Source organism: Esox lucius, chromosome 6, assembly GCF_011004845.1.
Source record: "Esox lucius isolate fEsoLuc1 chromosome 6, fEsoLuc1.pri, whole genome shotgun sequence".
Taxonomy (NCBI): Eukaryota; Metazoa; Chordata; class Actinopteri; order Esociformes; family Esocidae; genus Esox; species Esox lucius.
The window spans coordinates 19,296,245-19,317,212 of NC_047574.1; the positions used below are offsets into that span (position 1 = coordinate 19,296,245).

The 20,968-nt window shown below is 41.3% G+C and overlaps 2 protein-coding genes across 2 annotated transcripts; both read left to right on the top strand.

Annotated features, from left to right (window-relative positions):
* The first annotated feature begins 377 nt into the window (after positions 1–377).
* Positions 378–10,218, top strand: erlin1 (ER lipid raft associated 1). The gene is made up of 12 exons (XM_010870204.5): positions 378–513; positions 3,830–3,958; positions 4,807–4,888; positions 5,146–5,192; positions 5,749–5,810; positions 6,209–6,334; positions 6,418–6,491; positions 6,689–6,747; positions 6,930–7,021; positions 7,114–7,203; positions 7,944–8,023; positions 8,109–10,218. The coding sequence occupies exons 2-12, from the start codon at positions 3,846–3,848 to the stop codon at positions 8,274–8,276; spliced, it is 993 nt and encodes a 330-aa protein (XP_010868506.1). The 5' UTR covers positions 378–513; positions 3,830–3,845; the 3' UTR covers positions 8,277–10,218.
* Positions 10,219–13,941: 3,723 nt separating this feature from the next.
* LOC117594593 (translation initiation factor IF-2-like) lies at positions 13,942–14,613 on the top strand. Its single transcript, XM_034292833.1, has one exon. The coding sequence runs from the start codon at positions 13,942–13,944 to the stop codon at positions 14,611–14,613; it is 672 nt and encodes a 223-aa protein (XP_034148724.1).
* Positions 14,614–20,968: the final 6,355 nt, after the last annotated feature.

Sequence of the window (20,968 nt, forward strand, 5' to 3'; positions counted from 1 at the left end):
TATGCATTGTGAATACTGACACAATTACTGTAGTCATATGTAACAAGTTAGCTTTTTTGTATTTCTGCTTTCATTATTATTTTTCTGTATGTTGCCAACATAGACTGTATAAATAAGGGTTGCCAAAGATCTTAGAAACGTTACCAGAGGTATGTTCAATTCACTTTAACGTTCACTACATCCAGAACAGTGCACTCAAGGATACGTTTCGGAACAGACTTGGTTGGTGTGATGAGACTTGAAAAATTGGCTGTTTGAGTGGACCCACAATTTCGTTTGCACATTTTGACTGATTGATCCTTGTCGTAATTTATGATGAAATTTGATTTGTAGATCTGTCGCCTCAAGTCGATGGGAGTGTCCCACTGCTAACCCGGAAGCGAAGCTGCGCAGTGAGTCAGTTAGAACATTATTAGCATTTAGGCTAGCAAGTGAACGCGTTGCTGGGTGGTGTGAGTGTGATGGGTGGTGTCAACTGGATAATAAGGAAAGATCTGTTTGTTCATTAAACTGGTAAGGTTGTCTTAGACTGGGTCTGAGTAGCTCATCTTGAACGAATAGCTAGCCGAACACGGGTTCTGTATTATATCAAGGCACTACGTGCTATGATAGCCAACTGGCCTAATGCCAGAAAGATCTGATGTAGCTTTCCTTTTTGGTAAACCAGCGTTGCTTGATAAAACTAATTACTTTTATTGTACTATTTCTTAACCCGTCAGCTTGCCTATGCTATTTATTACAGTGCTGATTTTCTGTTGGTGACTATATTGCAAGCAATGCAAAAAACGTTTCCCATACCAAAGAACTTGAGTAGACTTGTTAGCTGGGGAGCTAATACTAGTAGTACAGAGAGGCTGTCTGGCTTTAGCGAACGTTGACCGCAGTAGTTAGCTACTCTAGCTCGTCAGGTCGTTCAGAGCAGTTCAGTCTAGTTTGGATCTCTGTAACGTGGGTGTTGTACATGTGTGCTATATGACAAATTAAGTGTCTGCTGTGTGTGAATTGGAGGTGCTTTCATGCATACCCCATTTCTCCTGCTTCGTACCCTTGTCGTCCACGGTCGTTCAATTTAAATTCCCTTTGCCCAATGCAAATAATCAAAACGGTTTGTAACTTACCTATATATTTTCGCAGATACAACCACCCTAAACATTGTAACAGTGGTAATGTACTTTACAATTGTATTTACCTTTTCAGAGGTTCTTCCTGTGCATAATATTAACGGTAATGATGCTCTACGAAACATGATATTGCTAGGGCGAATGTATTTATAGTTCAACTAGGGAAAACAGAACCAAGCAACCAGCGTAGCAGCTCACGCATAGTTCCGGTAGAAATTGGCAGTGTTGAGCACAACGCGAGGTACATCGTCTTCACGTAAATCTCGTTCCGCTACTGGTTGCACGTTAATCATATGCAGCGCCTGTAGGAAAGCCCGAATGATACATTTTCGGAGACTGCAAATTGGCCTTAGCATTCAACATGCATGATATTGTTTCACAACTACTTAAATCAAACAAGCCTGGAAAGAAGCAATACTACTAACTTCCGGTTAAGTTGAGTCAGTACTTGGCGCAGTGGTTCCCAATACCGGCCTCGAGTACCCCCGACAGCACATGTTGTAGCACTGGATAAAGATACCTGATTCAAGTCAGTGAAGGCCAGATAATTACATAACAAATAGAATCAGCTGTGTTAGGCTGGGGCTAAAATTAAAATATGTACTGTTAGCGGTACTCGAGGGCTGGAGAACCACTGCAGCTATGGGGCCTTCCATTTCTAATCGGTTGTGGATGGTCTTCTCGGAAATGAATGACATCCGGCGCAACTTGGAGTGAAGAACTTAAGCCTTGTTCACATTTAATTTGTACAGTTTGTTAGTAGTTTGTATAAAATACACCTAAGCTGTACAAAAGTACCCTTTAAATCAGGACTGCCCAAGCCTGTTCCAGTAGGTCTACTGCCCTGAAGGTTTTCTCTTCAACCCCATTTTTGACTAGCCTGATTTAGCGTTTCGTCCAGCTGATTATTAGAATCAGGTGTGCTAAATTAGAGAGAGAACATACAGTACAGAACAGTAGATCTCCAGGAACAGGGTTGGGCAGCCCTGCTATAAATGTATGAAGGGTTGAGTATGCCCTGACCACGTGAAGTGAGTGGTATTGGAGCAATATAGAGCTTCAGCCTTCTGGCATGCTCAGATACCAGTCCATGCTCCAGTCAAATTGTGCCCTCTCAGCCTACTTACTTTGGCAGTTGGATACTATTTGGCATCACTCCATTTAAAGACGCCTTCTTATTTATTGCCACTTTTTGATGAAGTGGTGCTGTTGTGCTAAAGCTTGTCTTGAAAATGTGAATGTTTCAAAACAGTCCAGACCACATGTTTTATTACAGCAGGTAGGGTGTCTTAAAAAAATACACATTTGTTCTAAAATCGATAGGTCAAATGAACAGTCTTCCAGAGATAGGCTTAGTATTTTACATTACTCTTAAATGAAGACAAGTTACATTACATTAATGTTTGGTTGAGCAACAACTAAACCTCTTGACCGTGCTGCATATTTTATATATTCAGTTGCGGCCACATTATTAACTTTTTAGCCCTTTGCATTAATTGAGCATGTGTACCTAAAAGTGCCTGGTGAGTGTATATTGTATGCAACCACTCGTATCCCATCGTATTTTATGCTTGTGTAACACGTTCTACTCAGACTAGATCCCGGGTTCTCAGGATGGGAGTCGGGCGCTCTAGCTAGGAGGCTAAAACCCATGGGCTCTAGCGTCTCTCTCTAGAGTGCCTTCTAAGGCGTCAGGGCGTGAGGTTTTTCACACATTGTACAGCACTGTTCTGGCCCACCACCCAATTATATACACCCACTGTATATAATTTTTGGGGTATTCTGTGCCTATAGGTTGTTTACTACTAATAGCAATATTAAACCAAGTACAAGTCTGTGTAGGCTGAATTGGTAAATAAGGGCTGTTTTACACTATCAAGAGTACAACAACAAACATTTCTGATTTTACATAATTTACAAAGGGGTTGGGTCATGACCGAAAGGACAAGATTCCGGATACAGGCGGCCGAAATGAGCTTTCTCTGCAGGGTGGCTGGGCGATCCCTTAGGGTGAGAAGCTCGGTCACCCGGGAGGAGCTCAGGAGCCAGGAGCTCCTCCACATCGAGAGGGGTCAGCTGAGGTGGCTTGGGCATCTGTTTCGGATGCCTCCGGAACGCCTTCCTGGGAAGGTGTTCCGGTCCCATCCCACCGGGAGGAGACCCCGGGGAAGACCTAGGACACGCTGGAGGGACTATGTCTCCTGGCTGGCCTGGGAACCCCTCGGTGTCCCCCCGGAAGAGCTGGAGGAAGTGTCTAGGGAGAGGGAAGTCTGGGAATCTCTGCTTAGACTGCTGCCCCCACGACCCGGCCCCGGATAAGCGGAAGATGATGATGATGGTTCAAGTTACATTTCACAATCTGCAGTTAAAGTATATTAGTTTGGGGAGCCAAATTGATATTTGATCTGAGAAGCATTTTAGAGATGTTTGATTCACTTGAACTAACATTTTAAAATCCATAAAAAGTATTAGATTGCGCTATCCTGGAAGGTGGCAACTCAAACAAGATTTTTCACATGTTTAATCTACAAACTAACCTAGCGGCTTGAGTATTCGTTTTGAGTAGTCATGTCAGAGAACATATTTTGGGATAAATAGGCCCCTAACGTAATTCAATTTCTGTCTTACCCCAGGCAATCCCCAATCAGATTACACAATGTCATTAATAAGTTCCGATGAAGATTTGTCTTTTATTCCCTGTGTCATAGGTGAGTCCTGGTGAGGATGACAATGACTCATGTGGGGGCAGTAGTTGGCGCAGTAACAGCAGTGATGGCAATCCTGCTGCACGCCTCCATTCACAAGATAGAGGAAGGACACCTGGCGGTTTACTACAGGTAGAACCTCTGACTCTCTGCAAGTCTATGTCCTCCATTCACCATTCGTTCCACCAAATAAAGGTTTTAGTTGTTGTTTTGTCCGTTTCTATTAGAGAAATGTTGATTCCTTTGGGGGAAAACTCAGTTTTATGCCTGTGTGAATAAACAGTTACTCTGGAATATTGAACTCTCTGGTGTTTTTTTTTCACTACAGTTCCATCCCAGTTTTGTTCATTCTTCTGAATTTCTGTCTTCCGCCAAATAAAACATTTTCATTACAAAATCCACGAATGCCCCTGTCTGTTCCATCCTGTTCGACAAAACCTTTATTCTGGCTAAGATGTTGTTTGGCAGAGTGAATAAACCACAACCCATGTTTGTATTTTATTTAGTGGATTGGGTTGAAAAACATTTGGTGTATTGTAATCTCTCAGAAAGACTTTGTGAACATAAGCAACTCTAGTTCCGTCATGAAACAATAGTATTTTTTTGAGGAAATGAGGAGCATTAAATTGGGCCCTTTGAACAAATCCCAAAGTTACAGGTGTTAGCATCTTTCACATTTTGAAAAGGGGTGGGCCATTTGGTCTTTAAGACTAGCTGGTAAATGTCTAAGACAGTTTAGAAAGTTATCTTTTTTTATTTTATTTTTTCAAATCTGGACAAAACTGAATTGAGCATCTAATCAATTACACCACACATTTCCTTCTAAGATTAGGTCTGTTGCAAAATCTTTTGCACCTGAAACGGTTTACTCTTGGAACCAACTGGAATGGGAAAAAAAGCTAACAAAACTTTAATCTGTACATTTTCCACCGAACACAAACAAATACACCCAGTTAATTTGACTGTTGTCTGTGTTTTAGAGGAGGAGCTTTGCTAACCACTCCCAATGGCCCTGGATACCACATAATGCTGCCATTTATTACCACCTTTAGATCGGTACAGGTAATACCAATCTCATTGCTTAAACCATCTAAAACAGGCTAGAAACGATTTGGAAATTATAATGTATTTAAGGTAACTACCTTCCTAATTGACATAAAAATCTCTTTTAATCATATCTTCTAAATATCTGGCCCTCATGCCAAAAACTGTGCCCACCGTTGCTTTAACTAACATTTAATCTCTGATCCTGAATACCAAATCATGCTGTCCATTGTTGTACCTAATTATACAAACTCCAATCATTTACTATGTTCCAGACCACTCTTCAAACCGATGAGGTGAAGAATGTGCCCTGTGGAACCAGGTAAATCCAGAACGCTTACATTTTAAAGAGAATTTCCAATTTGTGTTAGATAGTTCCTCACTCCAGAAGTAGTCTCCAGGCCAAGTCTCTATGGGTCATCTTTTTTTCAACAGCCATTCAAACGTTAACCAAACAACTGTAGTAGGTAGGGGGAGGTGTGAACACAATAAAGGCCAAGTTGCTTTTAAGTAACATCAAATATAGACTCCCCTGTAGACTGCCAACAAGAGACTAGTTTCAGAGTCAGGAACCATTCTGTTCACATAGGCAGCTCTGTGCTTTTCTCAAACTGGACTTGTGACCGATCACATCAGATAATGTAACAGCAGCACATTTTCCACACATTGTTTCAGTAAAAAGGCCAGTTGGTGGGAAAAGGATGCAGATTGGACTACCTGTCTAAAGGCTGCCATAGTGATTCTAAACTGTATGTAAATAAGGCTGGGTGTATGTGGCACAGGGGGAGTAGTTCATGCTGTGTGTGTGTGTGTGTGTGTGTGTGTGTGTGTGTGTGCGTGCGCGTGCGTGCGTGTGCGTGTGTGTGTTCTCTCTACAGTGGAGGAGTGATGATCTACTTTGACCGTATAGAGGTGGTCAACATGCTGGTACCATCAGCTGGTAAGAACATCACCACATCGTGGACACCTCTGTTGTACTTTCTTCTGTCAGCCTCTTTGTCTCTCAATCACACACACACACACACACACACAATTGCCATGAGAAATATTTTTTTTACATTGCCAAAATATGAAATTACAAAAGGTCAATCAGAAATTCTTAATCAACATTAGTCACGTTTCTTTCTCCTTGTCTATTTTATGTCACTTCTTTTTCTCTTTCTCTTGGTTTCTCTCTCGGTTTGCCGAAACACCTGTTTATCTTACCTAAACATCTAAAGTAAACATTACACATACACATACACAAGGAAACCTTTCAAATGCATGAACACAAGTCCAGTGCTATATTAGCAGCTATCTACAGTCTTTTAAAGATTCTGTCTCACCCTCTCTCCACAGTGGTGGATACAGTGAAGAACTATACAGCAGATTATGACAAAACTCTAATTTTCAACAAGATTCACCATGAACTCAACCAATTCTGCAGCGTGCACACACTACAAGAGGTCTACATCGAACTGTTTGGTAAGCACAAGCACACCCGTGTCATTGTTCAGCAGTGTAGGAGCCGATTGTAACCCCAGTGTCTCATGGGTGTGGGCTGCCAGACATCATTGATGAGAACCTGAAGATCGCTCTGCAGAAAGACCTCAACGCCATGGCACCTGGACTAACGATACAGGTATACACACATCATACTTGGGGTACATTTTAAACACAACCCCTGATTAGTGACAAGCGCGTTCAGCAGGACACAATGTTCTCGATTGTTCAGATTCAATAAATGCTATGTAGAAATATCTCCTTGTCGACCCTTATAGACGACGTTTGACTGTTGAACATGACCATGGTTTGTGGACTTCATCTCTTACGTTCCAGGCTGTCCGTGTCACAAAGCCCAAAATCCCAGAAGCCATCAGGAGAAATTTTGAGCTCATGTAAGTGTTCTGTTTTTATCTCACTTTTGTTCCGTCATCCTCCTTATATCTTTTTTCCTGTCATACTCTCTTGTTTTCTTCTGTAATTCTCCCTGCATATCTCTTATCGTGTCTCTTTCTTGGTTCTGTCATTCTCTTTAGTTATCATTGTCTTTCCTCACATTCTCTGTGTGTCCTTGTAGGGAGGCTGAGAAGACTCGTCTGATGATAACAGTTCAAACTCAGAAGGTTGTGGAAAAAGAAGCAGAGACTGAGAGGAAGAAAGCCATCATCGGTAATCTCTTCTTTCTCTCTTTCTCTGTCTCTCTCTCTCTCTGTTTCATGTATCATCTTAACACCATCCTCTCTGTCTCTCCTTTCTGTCAGAGGCTCAGAAGGTAGCTGAGGTAGCACAGATTCATTTCCAGCAGAAGGTGATGGAAAAGGAGACTGACAAGAAGATCTCTGAGATAGAGGGTGAGTTAATGTGTGTAGCACAAATCAATTTAGAGTAAACCTCTCCGATATTAAAGGGGCCATATTTAAGATTTCCACTGTACTACTAACATAAATACAAACACAAATGATCAGAAGACATCTGCTGTTAAATTTCTGTTAATGTTGGAAATGTTTTTTCTACGAAATTGTTCAGAGTGGCATAGATATTCCGTATTTAAACTTTCTCGCTGATCTATGTTTCAGTTCGCATTAACCGGCATTATTTTCATATTGAGCTTTAGACACAGTACAGTTCCCTTTGTATAGTATTGTACTTTTGATTTCGTTTTGTGGAGTCTGTAAAGTCTATAGTACATGACTTGTGCACTTGTACAAGGCACAGTCGCAGTGACTACCAAAGCAATGTGCAGTGTTGCAGTAGTCAGTTCACATTACTACATGGTTGAAAACACTGGTCAAGAGAGAGCATTTCTGGTAGCACAGCTCTTTGTCAATGGTTAGATTTGACTTTCAGATTGTGTGTTAGTTAAACAGTACTTGATTTCCCCTCACAGTGTATCACTATGTCAACAGTAGCCAGCTTGGTGTAGTGTAATCACGTGGTCGAGGCACTACGCTGAATTACTAGTCAAAAGATCCTTCAAGGTCGACATGTCTACACGCAGAAGCTTGAGCCACAAGATGCCTTTCCTCTCAATTCACAGGTGAAACTGTATTTGTAGCTACTCAGATTGATAGTGGGCATGCTTCTCTTTCAGATACGGCGTTCCTTGCTAAAATGAAGGCTAGGGCTGATGCGGAGTATTACACAGCCGCTAAGATGGCAGAAGCTAACAGGGTAAGACACTTCTGTATGTATGTATGTGTATACATGTGTACACACACACAAACACACTGACATCATCTCTGCTCTCCCATTTCAGTTGAAGTTAACCCCCGAGTACCTCGAGTTGATGAAGTACCAGGCAATTGCAGCCAACAGTAAGATCTACTTCGGCCAGGACATCCCCAATATGTTTGTTGAGGGACACAACCCTTCCTCCGGCCAGGACCCAGAGACCCTGAAGGTCTCCCAGAAGGCCGGACACTAAGAATCCTAGACGTTCAGTTAAGGGGTTGGAGTGACAAGAAGGTGTATAATGCTTTAGTCTTAATTCTATACGTTGGGGGGAGGGGGCATTATTGGAGTGGTGTGGGGAGTGCTCCAGCGATGGATCTGGGCAGTGATGCCAATATATGGACTGGGTTGAGCGCTGGGCAGGTGGCTTTGTCTCCTTGCTCTGCGTGTGAAGCTTTGCATCATATACAACTCTTAGCTATGCTTGTTTGGAAATGTGTGTTTTGTGAGAAAAAAAAATCTGCTTTATGCAAGGTTGAGCATTAATTTGGGCCTTACTGTCTGGGAATTGTTTTTTGCTTAACTGGAATGTGAAGAAGGCGACACTAATTGTTGTGAACTAAATGGGTTTGATATGATAAAAAAAAAAGGGGGGGGGGTAGGTTCACTTGTATTTGGTCTCTTTCTAGTCATCCTGTGTGCATGCGTATGTACGTTAGCCAGGTTAGAGACACTACAAACACTCAGCATGTTGGGTTCTAATAAAACCTGTGAGGTTCTATTAGAACATCAGTAGAAATCAAGACAGAAATAAGGTAATGGTTCTGGAGTAGAACTAAGGGCTTTCAGAAGGCTGTCGTGTATCAGCACTCTTCGCTATACCCAGGGCTGCTGGGTAGCGTAGTCAGTGGAGTAGTTGTAGTTAGATGGGTTGTTGCTTAGTTTGATGCTGCAATCAAAAAAGTTACTTGGAATAATTTAGAACTGTATTATACAGTTTGGTTGGGCTTCATTTATTCTCCAGGATCTGCTTCAACTGGATGGCAGAAAGACACTATTTGTCTTTTTATGCCTCCAGGATAGAAAGCAGGACTACTAATCTAAGGGGCTGTTGTTAGCATGATAATCCAAACACTGCACCAGTTTTTCCCAACTATGGGTATTGGACCCCTGGGGGTATTTGGGCTACCCTCAGGGGGTACTTGAAAAGACAGGGGTAAATGTGAGAACTACAGAGCAAAATCCTGTAGTAGACTGAAAAAAGGTTGGGAACCACTACTTTGTAAGTCCTCCTCATGACTGGGTATCAATGTTGAGCGTAGTGCTAGTTGAACCCAGTGCTAGACCCCATCGATACATGTCAAGAGGAAGGCCAACCCCCCCCCCCCCCCCCCCCCCAACCGATATTTTCATATTTTCAACAGTTTCAGCATGGTTTCTGGCTCAGCAGCGATGTAAAACCAGCTTAGCTCCGCGTGGTTTGACAGTTTTAGCTCGGTAGTGTTAAAAGCCCTGGTGTTGGTAGGAATAGTTTTTTGAAGAGAGGTAACGTTAGCTTTAGTGTTAACTCTCAGGAAAGCTTCAGGTGACTACTAACTTAACAATACAGAGCCATACTGTAACTCATTTGTTTGTGTTTATATATATCAACCTCAACACAGGCTTACCGAGATACAGACTTCAGTTAAGCTACTAGGGCTTTTCAATAATTAACCACCAACAGTGAAACTACTCTGAAGGATTTCACAGAAGCGGGTTTACTGTGTTAGCCAGCAAACTTTTGATTAACGTTCAGGGTGTAGGCTAGTTAATAATTTTCGGCAATGTTCTGGAAAGTTCAGTAAGACGGTCATGTGCCAATCTTAAGTGTATACATTTGTGAACGTTATATCCATATTATTGGTAAGGTTAGCTGACTAACTCCTTGATTCCTGCCTTGTGACATCACGCTACCGTGCTGCTGTTTACTTGATCTCACCAATCATCTTTCTCTTACGGCATTGGTGGTGGGTTTAGAAAATGCAGGAAAGGGTGGAATAGAATTTGTCATGGAAATAATTAACAAGTTTGTGTTACTTTTGTACAATCTTTATAATTTCAACTGAATTATTGTAAACGATTTATATGCAAAAAGTTTTCATGACGTTTTGACAATGTTCGATTTAATATGTAAAATAAAACCTATTTTGATACCACAGTGTGTGAAACTATTGTTTCAAAAGCTTTTGTTTAAAGGACCCAAAACCCGAAGTGAAGAAGGTACAGTGACTTCCCATGTAGCAAGAGGCTCAATTATCTTGTCAACTTTGACTTGAATGATGCATTTAACGTTTTGCTTTGAAACAGTAAAAGAAGCAAGACATTCAAATAAACATCCCTCCTGTTGTTTTAGAATAGACCCCAATTAATCATTAAGGCCCAGTTTGGCTGACAACCCTAGGCCTGGAATAAAAGTATCAAGCAAGTCTTTTTTAGTGCAGAACTAGGCTTAATCTGTGAATGCGGTACTGGTTTTTAAAGTATAGTTCAAACAAAAAAGGTACATCAGTGTCCTAACCATTAGCAGTCTATTGACTAAGTACGTCAGGAATAGTTCCTTGGTTTTAGTTTCCTATTGGAGTCATTTTCTAAATTGGTAGCATTTTAGGCAAAAATCCCATCCAAGCCTAAAGTCCATATTATTATTTTTTTACACATCATATCCTAATTGTTCAAGTTATTGGAATGTTTTGTGAAGCTCAGCAAAGGCCCATAGAGATGACTACGATATGTATGTCATGGTACCATGATAACATGGCATTTGAGGGAAAAATATGCCATTCAAGTAATGGTAATATAAATGCATATTTTTCACTTCAATCTACACAAAAAGATCATATTCACAAAAGTACTCCAATCACTTCAGTCAGTCCTTTATTGAAGAACCTTTGGCAGAGATTACAGCCTTGTGCCTTCTTGGATATGATAATACAAGCTTAGCACATGTATTTGATTTTTTTCTCAGGTTGGATAATGTCGCTACACAGCCATTTTCAGGTCTCTTGCCCTTCCTCAGTCTAATGGTTTGAAGAGCACAGTTAATGTCTTTGCTAACTATAGCAATGTTTGTATTGTTAAATACAGTACATCATTAATTTCCAGTCAGAGATATAAAACTATTTTATGTCCCTTTTATTTGGCAATTTAAACATCCAGAGATTTTTATATTACAACACAATGCCACAGATCTTACGTTTATCGTGTGTAATTGGCATGCTGACTGCAAGACTATGGCTGTTGCCTGATAATAATGTGATTGACTTTGACAGTATGTACATCTGGCCTCAACCATAGACCAGGTGTTTCAGGCTAATATGTGATCAATATATTCACAATTACTGGAAGCTGAAAACATCCCAGTCGTTCCATTGTTCTTAAATGAACTGGTACTCAATACAATCTTTTAAATTGTTGCATTAGGGAGTGTGTGTGAGCCGTCCTTGTGTTGTGTATGCCAGAAGAGGAGTCCAATGAGGAAAAGGTCTTCATCCAGCAGCCTTTATATAAGTCATTGTACTTCATGCATGTTACAAAATGTAACATCTCTTGCCTTATATCATAAATTCACCACACCTACAAGAACAGAGGTAGAATGATTAAAATTAGTATGCTTTATTTACAATACCCCTTAAGACAACAAATGATACAGGTGAAGTGGTATTGGAACAGTTGGAAATGTGCCTTAAAGCAATCAAGTGTGCTCTAAAATTGTCATACCACAAAGTTTACAATGAACAATTGCAAATAACCCCCAAAAAATCTGACTACCGTTTGTTTCATGAGTTCCTCTATCAGATGATCTTCTGTAACATCTGTGATTTGGGAGTCTGCATTCTGGTTATGGACCTTGTATTGTGCCTAATCCAAGGAGCCCAGTGATGGTATGATGGTGGAACCTTATATGGATTGTGCCGAATGCCTTGGGAAATGCATTATGTCGTCAAATTAGGAATAAACAATTATAATTCAAATAAGAACAAGATTACTGTCATCTTAGTCACTATAGTGGGAAAAACAAAAAAACAAGATGAATTATTAAAAGAATAAAGCACAGAAATGGGGTATTGAATCCATGCTTACTTGATATTAAACCACGGCCAATCATCTCCATGGACACTGTGTCCCAAAACTCTTCAATGCCCATCAGTCCTTCGAAATCCTTTGGTGGCTCTTCAATTTCATTCACTGCAAGACATACAGAATTACATTGTTTTAGCTGGGCAATTGTGCGCACCAAATCTGACTGACTTTTTGTTAACATCTTGGTTACCATCCATTGACAATACTCCTTTTCTGTGTAGATCCATAATCACAATAGGTGGATGGCTTCCACATGAAGCACAAGAGAAGTTGTGTGCATTGTCACAAAGGGCCTCGAAGTGAAGGTAAGCACTGAGACATGTGTCTGAGGAGGGATACTTCACATTGTTCCGATTTTCCAGACTTTCCATTACTCTGCTTACTGCAGAATGGGTCTAAATGACAGTAGATTAAGAAATTATAGTATGAGTAGGAAGTCACTGAATAAACATACAGCCATTTTAAGAAGTAAATTCTTCATGTCAACATGTATTGACTGTTCAAATAAAAACACTACCTGAAGTGAACTCCTCAAGAAGAGACACAAATTGAGACTAAGCAGAACATGATCATTGAAGTTGTGTAGTTGATCTTTAAATTCTTGGTAGCGATAGATAAAGCCACACCTGCTACACTTCTTGAAGAATGTTGATACACCTGAAAAATACAGTTGATATTTAAGTCACTTTTCTGAAGACTAGCTACAACAAGGATTTTGTACAACAAAGAGATGGAAGTGGGGCAGACATGAGAGAAATACAAACCTTCTACGATGCCATTCATAGTAAGAAGTTTTGCTTTTGAAGTGATAAGAACTGGGTTAGTAAGTGGAGTTTTGTCTGGGCAGAATGCACAGAACATCTCATCTGGAATTATTATTTTGGGGAATGACTTTTCATGCACTTGATAGCTAAAATCGATTGGGAGAATGGCTGGTATCTTCTTGTGCTGATATAGATATGATATCATGCTTTTCAGCATTTTTCCTTCTGGGGGGTAATGTGCACCACTACCATGTAGAGCTTCGGCGTTGTCTGGGGCCATCTGGCCCAAATCAATGGAGATTTTTCTTGTCTTCCAGCTTTGAAAAAATTCAGGGTATTTTTGGAATAGGTGCCACTTGGCAATGTACTTGTGCGAGCAGGAATGTCTTGAATGGATACATTGGCAATGCCAAGAGTTTGTTTTAACGTTATACACCACCATCACTCTGTTTAAGGGAGAATAATGTGACACGGTTGGTTCAAACACAGAAACACAATGTTTGAAGTTAGGCACGCCAACTGTGGTCTCAACAGTCAAAGGGACAGATTGAGCTATGGCCTGACTTTGGAGATGCAGGCACTCCGACTTCTTGTTTCTTCTCAACAATTTTTGTTCAACCATCTCAGACAAAACATCTTCCCTCAGGGTATCACCTTCCGCTGTAGATGTACAATATTCGACTGACTTTACATGTATGCATGGAAAGGAAACAAGACTTGAGCATGGTGCCAGTTCGTAGATGGACCGGCATTGAGGTGATTCGCAGTACACTTGATGAATGTCACCCCAGACCTTCTTTTGTATGTGAACTGGCACACTTAAAGTATGCATCGTTTTGACCACAGCAAATACTCCATTCACTGGATCCAAGCACTGGCTGGGCAGGTTTGATGTTGAGGTGACTTCCCCATTATGAATACCTGAGTGCCTCCTTAACATGTGCATGGATAGATTTTTCTTGTTCATAGTCATGTTGCATCTGGGACATACTACGGTTTGCCGGTTTCGACTTTTTAAATGAAACACAGTAGGTGATGTTCCAGCCTCTTCCCCGGAGCTCGAGGTCCCGGCCTCTTCCCCGGAGCGCGTGGTCCCGGCCCCTTCCCCGGAGCGCGAGGTCCCGGCCCCTTCCCCGGAGCGCGAGGTCCCGGCCCCTTCCCCGGAGCGCGAGGTCCCGGCCCCTTCCCCGGAGCGCGAGGTCCCGGCCCCTTCCCCGGAGCGCGAGGTCCCGGCCCCTTCCCCGGAGCGCGATGTCCCGGCCCCTTCCCCGGAGCGCGAGGTCCCGGCCCCTTCCCCGGAACGCAATGTTCCGGCCCCTTCCCCAGAACGCAATGTTCCGGCCCCTTTCCCAGAGCGCGAGGTCCCGGCCCCTTCCCCGGAGCGCGAGGTCCCGGCCCCTTCCCCGGAGCGCAGGGTCCCGGCCCCTTCCCCGGAGCGCAGGGTCCCGGCCTCTTCCCCGGAGCGCAGGGTCCCGGCCTCTTCCCCAGAGCGCGGGGTTCCGGCCCCTTCACCGGAGCGCGGGGTTCCGGCCCCTTCACCGGAGCGCGGGGTTCCGGCCTCGTCACCGGAGCACGGGGTTCCGGCTCCTTCACCGGAGCGCAGGGTTCCGGCCCCTTCACCGGAGCGCGGGGTTCCGGCCTCATCACCGGAGCAGGGGGTTCCGGCCTCGTCACCGGAGCAGGGGGATCCGGCCTCTTCTCCAATAGGTGATGTCCCATGGCTTTTATTCAAATGACGGAGGAACTGATTCTTGTTCAAAAACATAGACTTGCAAAAACAATGAAAGTGAGCCTGCACCCTGCAGCCAAGGTTGCACTTGTAAATGCAATAGCCTGTGGAAATAAACACAAAACACATTAACTGAAAATCTAAATAAATGGAACAAATCTGTTAATCATAAAAAATGTACACACCTTTATATTTTATGGCTCTGCCAAAATGCGCCTTTAAATGCATGTTTAATTTGCTTCTGGAAGTGGGCTTAAAGATTGCAGAGGGGCACAGTGGACAATGATAGAGTTTGCAGCACTGCGTGCATCTCTGCACTGGGGGTGGCTGCATCCCATCCCGCACACTAATGTGATTTGACTTAAAGAAAATGGGTACAGGAAAAATTGGTCAGGTGTTAGCTATAGCAACACAAATATGAAACCGTACAGTACACTTTCAAAGGACTAAATGGCCATAATGGGGTCTGCAGTAAAAACGTCAGTACATTTCCAAGTGAGGAATGTGAACTGAATATGACCCTAATAAAATTTACTGATAAGATTTACAGTGGGGAGAACAAGTATTTGATACACTGCCGATTTAGCAGGTTTTCCCACTTACTTGCATGTAGAAGTCTGTAATTTTTATCATAGCTACTCTTCAACTGTGAGTGACGGAATCGAAAACAAAAATCCGGAAAAACACATTGTAAGATTTTTAAGTAATTAATTGGCATATTTTTGCATGACATAAGTATTTGATACATCAGAAAAGCAGAACTTAGTATTTGGTACAGAAACCTTTGTTTGCATTTACAGAGATCATACGTTTCCTGTAGTTCTTGACCAGGTTTGCGCACACTGCAGCAGGGATTTTGGCACACTCCATACAGACCTTCTAATGGTTTTCTTTGAGACTGTGGTCCCAGCTCTCTTCAGGTCATTGACCAGTGCCTGCCGTGTAGTTCTGGGCTGATCCCTCACCTTCCTCATGATCATTGATGCTCCACAAGGTGAGATCTTGCATGGAGCCCCAGACTGAGGGAGATTGACCGTCATCTTGAACTTCTTCCATTTTCTAAAAATTGCACCAACAGTTGTTGCCTTCTCATCAAGCTGCTTGCCTATTGTCCTGTAGCCCATCCCAGCCTTGTGCAGGTCTACAATTTTATCTCTGATGTCCTTACACAGCTCTCTGGTCTTGGCCATTGTGGAGAGTTTGGAGTCTGTTTGATTGAGTGTGTGGACAGGTGTCTTTTATATAGGTAACGAGTTCAAACAGGTACAGTTAATACAGGTAATGTGTGAAGAACAGGAGGGCTTCTTAAAGAAAAACTAACAGGTCTGTGAGAGCCGGAATTCTTACTGGTTGGTAGGTGATCAAATACTTATATCATGCAATAAAATGCTAATTAATTATTTAAAAATCATACAATATGATTTTCTGGATTTTTTTTTTGATTCCATCTCTCACAGTTGAAGTGTACCTATGATAAAAATGACAGACCTCTACATGCCTTGTAAGTAGGAAAACCTGCAAAATCGGCAGTGTATCAAATACTTGTTATCCTCACAGTACATGGGGGTGGACAAAATAATGGAAACATCCAATCTAATGCTCAAGTTCTAACTTTATTTATCAAATGCACCGAATAACAGTGTCATTCTGAACAACAAAATTATTGTGACACCACTTAAACAATACAGTAGCCACATAGCTTAATGTAGTGCAATAACATGAACGATGTCAAGCAAATAACTTTTCCTAATACAACCATGTTTCCAAAAATTTCGGAACACTGCGTAAAATGCAAATATAAAGAGAATGCAATGATGTGCAAATCATTTATCCATATATTTAATTGAAAATAGTACATACACAACATATCAAATGTTGAAAATGAGAAATTGATTGTATTGTTTTGGGGAAATACATGTCCATTTTGAATTTGATACCAGCAACACGTTTAAGAAAAGTTGGCATTGGGGCATGTTTACCACTGTGTTGCATCACCTTTTCTTTTAACAACACTCTGTGAGTGTCTGGGAACTGAGGAGACCAACTGCTGTAGTTCTGAAAGTGAAATGTATTCCTACTCTTGCTTGATATTGGATTTCAGCTGTTCAACAGTTCAGGGTCTCTTTTGCATAATGCGCCAAACATTTTCATTGCTTGACAGGTCTGGACTGCAGGCAGGCCAGTTGATCACTCAGACTCTTTTACTAAAGAGCCATGCTGTTGTAATACGTGCAGAATGTGGTTTGTCAAGTCCTCAAAAAACAAAAATATGTTGTCTGGAAGGCAGCATATGTTGCTCCAAAACCTTAATATTTTGTTCATCATTTATGGTGCATTCACAGATGCGCAGGTCACCCATGCCAAGCGCACTAATCCATACAATCACGGATGCTGGCTTCTAAACTGTGTGCTGATAAGTTGCCGGATGGTCCCTCTCTTAAGTCAGCAGGACCCAGCATCCATGATTCCCCAAAATAAAAAATTCATTTGTCAGAGCACAGGATGGTTTTCCACTTTGCCTCAGTCCGTCTTAAATGAGCTTGGGCCCAGAGAAGGCGGCAGCATTTCTGGTTCTTGTTTATATTTGGTTTCTCCTTTACATGGTAAGGTTTTAATTTGCATCTCTGGATGTAGCGACAAAGTGTTCACTGACAATATTTTCAGAATTCCTGAAATAATTTCCTGAGCCCATGCAGTGATGTCCACTACAGAAGTGTGTCGGTTTGTAATGCAGTGCTGTATGAGGGCACAAAGATCCCAGCCATTCAATACTGGTTTCCAGCCTTGTCCCTTGCATACAGAGATTTCTCCGGATTCCCTGAATCATTTAATAATATGTACAGTAGATAATGAGATTCCCAAACTCTTTGCAATTTCACGTTAAGAAACATTATTCTTAAATTGTTGCACTATTTGCCTGCACAGCCTATCACATAGTGGTAAACCCCACCCCAAATTTACTTCTGAAAGACTCATCCTTTCTGGGATGCTCTTGTTATACCCAATCATATACTGACCTGCTACCAATTAACATAATTAGTTGTGAGATGTTCCACCAGGTTTTTTTTTTTTTAGCATTAAACAACTTTTCCAGTCTTTTTTTGCCCCTGTCCCAGCTTTTTCGAAACACATTGCTGGCATCAAATTCAAAGTGGGCTTATATTTTTCAAGTAACAATAACACTTCTCAGCTTTATCATTTGATATGTTGTCTTTGTACTATTTTCTATTGAAAATATGATTTACACGTCATTGCATTCTGTTTTTCTTTACTTTTTACACAACATCCCAACTTTTTTGGAAACAGGGTTGTAAATGTATAATTATAAATGTATTTATTAAAGTATATAAATTATCTTTATGTAATGTGCATAATGCTATGTCTGGTTATAAATGCAGTCAAAAGGTGGTAGACTTCATCAATGTTTTCTAAAAAAAGTTGTTCTTGCTTGGTAATTATGGTGTATTGTGTGTAGAATGATGAGGAAAAAACTAATCAATTTTAGATTTGGCTGTCACGTAACACAGCCTTAATACTTTCTGAAGGCACTGTACATGACGTAGTACTCAAGTATCGGGGACCCGTAATGGTTCTACTGTGCCACTTTTACAATTAGAGGACAATCATACATGAATGCACATTTTAATGTGTATTTGACGTTAATTTTGACATGTAAAAACTCCAATCGGCCTGGATACATTAGTATGGATAACAACACTATGCTAAACGCACTGCACAACACCAATGGTTTTGCTTTCAACAGTTGGCTATGCAGCTAGTTTTGTTCGAAACGGAAGTATGAGTTTTAGCCAGCCGGTAGCGAGAAGGTAGTTTTAGCGAGAAGGTAGTCGAAGGCGCTGCAGCTGGATGACTCTCGGTTAACGTGATAAAACGTGTAGCTAATTAGATAACTAAAGCTAACAGTGGGCAGATTCAGACCTGACAGGCAACTAGATACTTTGAGAACTAAGTAGCCATAGCCATCTTGAAAGCTGGAAATTATTATCAATTCGAATGCATACATAATAAATCAACAAAAAGCTTAACGCTTCCCAAAAAAAAACTTACCATTGACATCTCCTTTACTTCCAAATAATATGTATAATGCTTGCGCGCTCAAAAACAAGAAGAGAATTACGTCATTCAGTATACTTTTTGCGCCGCTTTGCGCAGCCAAAAATAAGAAGGAAATGACGAAACGGAAGTATGATTTAGCTTGTGGCAAGGATTTTTCTACCTCGATATCCCAGTGATTTAGTCCGCGGTCAGTTTTAGTGAGCGTAGGGGCTGCAGCTGGATTCCTCTTAATGGAATCTCGCTGGATGCCTCTACTATTCAAAACGGCCAAAATGGACACAACACGACATTTGAAATGTGTAATACTCAACACAGCCAGGAGGGGCTGCTATGTCACCATAGTAAGCAAAATATATGTGTGGCAGATAGATTGGGACTGCGTGAATCACTTAATGTGGGATAACATTTAGATTTCTTATGCATTCTTTCACATACTCTATGTTCTGGTCCACATATGTGTCTGTCTGTGTCTGATGTGAATTATCAATGCTATTAAGAGTGTCTGAATCAGGCCGTTGCTGACGCGGTGAAAGGTTGATATGATCAGTGGGGCCCATGGCTTGGCTGGGGCCCATTACTGTTTTTACATGTCAGTAATATTTATTTGTCACTTGAATAAATATTTTAAACAAAAAATAATGCAGTTGCTGATAAATATTGAATTCACTTTCTCTAAATGTTGTGGTTAGATACCTATCCGGGCCCCCTCCAGCCCGCCCTAATACATTTTCTGCTCCAACTTTAGGTTCCCACCTGAAAAAAAAACATTGACATTGCAAACGAGTGCGACTCAATTTGACTGGAAGACAGGACAGGGGTTGAGTCAGTAACGGGAAGAGGGCAACATGTTGCACACTAAGTGTATATCTGCTGACCAGAAAATAATAAAAGGCTTGAGAAAACGAACAAAATGTTTGCAAACTACGGTTAACACGGTCACCACTAAATCCAAGGATTTGAAAGGTTAGCAGCACTGGCCTAGCATGGTGACGCTGTGCCAGCTGCAGGCCCCTCAGCGGTATGTACGCATGTAAAGCCGATCCTTCTGTAGATAAACCTACCTGCTGACATCTGACTGTATAACAGCATAGAAACACACAATATACAATAAACATACAATAATAATTTTATGATAAAGGCCAAGCACGGACCTGCCGGTCACCGTACCTCCTGCACCCGATAGCTACGCCAGTGATGAGCAGCAGCAGTACTGTAGCTATTATTATGTAGTGGCAAGGGCGTCCAATAGCAAGAACTACCGACATTAGCTGTAAGTCATAGCTAGTTATATGACCTCGCCTGTGTTGAAAACCATTTTTGAAAGTTTGCTAAACAATGTCTGACTTATGGGTAATTTATTGGTTGAAAATATTTAAATTATGTCCACAATATGTAGTAATTTGAAACATTGATTTATGGAATTGCATAATATGATAATAAGTGTGTTAAAGTTGTATTATGTATGTTTTATTTATTTTATAAACAACAGACATTTCCAATGAACAAAAATGCAACAATTTTAATGACTTTTCCTGAGTTACCATTCAGATAAAGACATTTGCGTTATGAAATACTTTCATGGATCCTAGTCTATACATTTCTTATTACTGGATATACAGATATACGTTATGAAACAGGGGGCCTACACTGTACCTGTTGTGTTCATTATAACTCAAGAAAATCTTAAAGTAGTTTTTTTTCAGTATAGTTGTGGATGAAAAAGCTTGGCATTGGTATTAAGTAACGGTTAGAGGGAGCTCTATAACACAATAGCACGCCAAAATCAGCACACTGATCATGGCAGACAATAACACGTTCTGATTTTGTACTAGTTTGAATGCCGTCTGTACTTGGAGGACAGGGGCCCAGGCATATATTTTCTCACTGGGGCCCAGGATTCTGGGCAACGGCCCTGGTCTGAATGCCAGAAACGGCAGAATATTAACACTGTGGGGATAAAAAAAATATCTGTCTTGAATTATCTGACTACACAAACACCAACCACGACCTTTGCAGTTAGGCCATCAGCAATTAAGTGAGGAAGGAAGAATGCGGGTTAGGGTAGGGTTAGGGTGTGTGTGGGTGTTAAACACACAGCCAACCACTGCACTTTCTTCTCTTGCGATAGCAGCACCAGCAAAATTCTGAGTGCCAGGGGGAGTAATGTGGATCATCACATTAGAGACACATATTTCCCACAGATCATACGCAAAAAAAATCTGAAAAGAAATCAAACATAGATAAACTCCCATATCT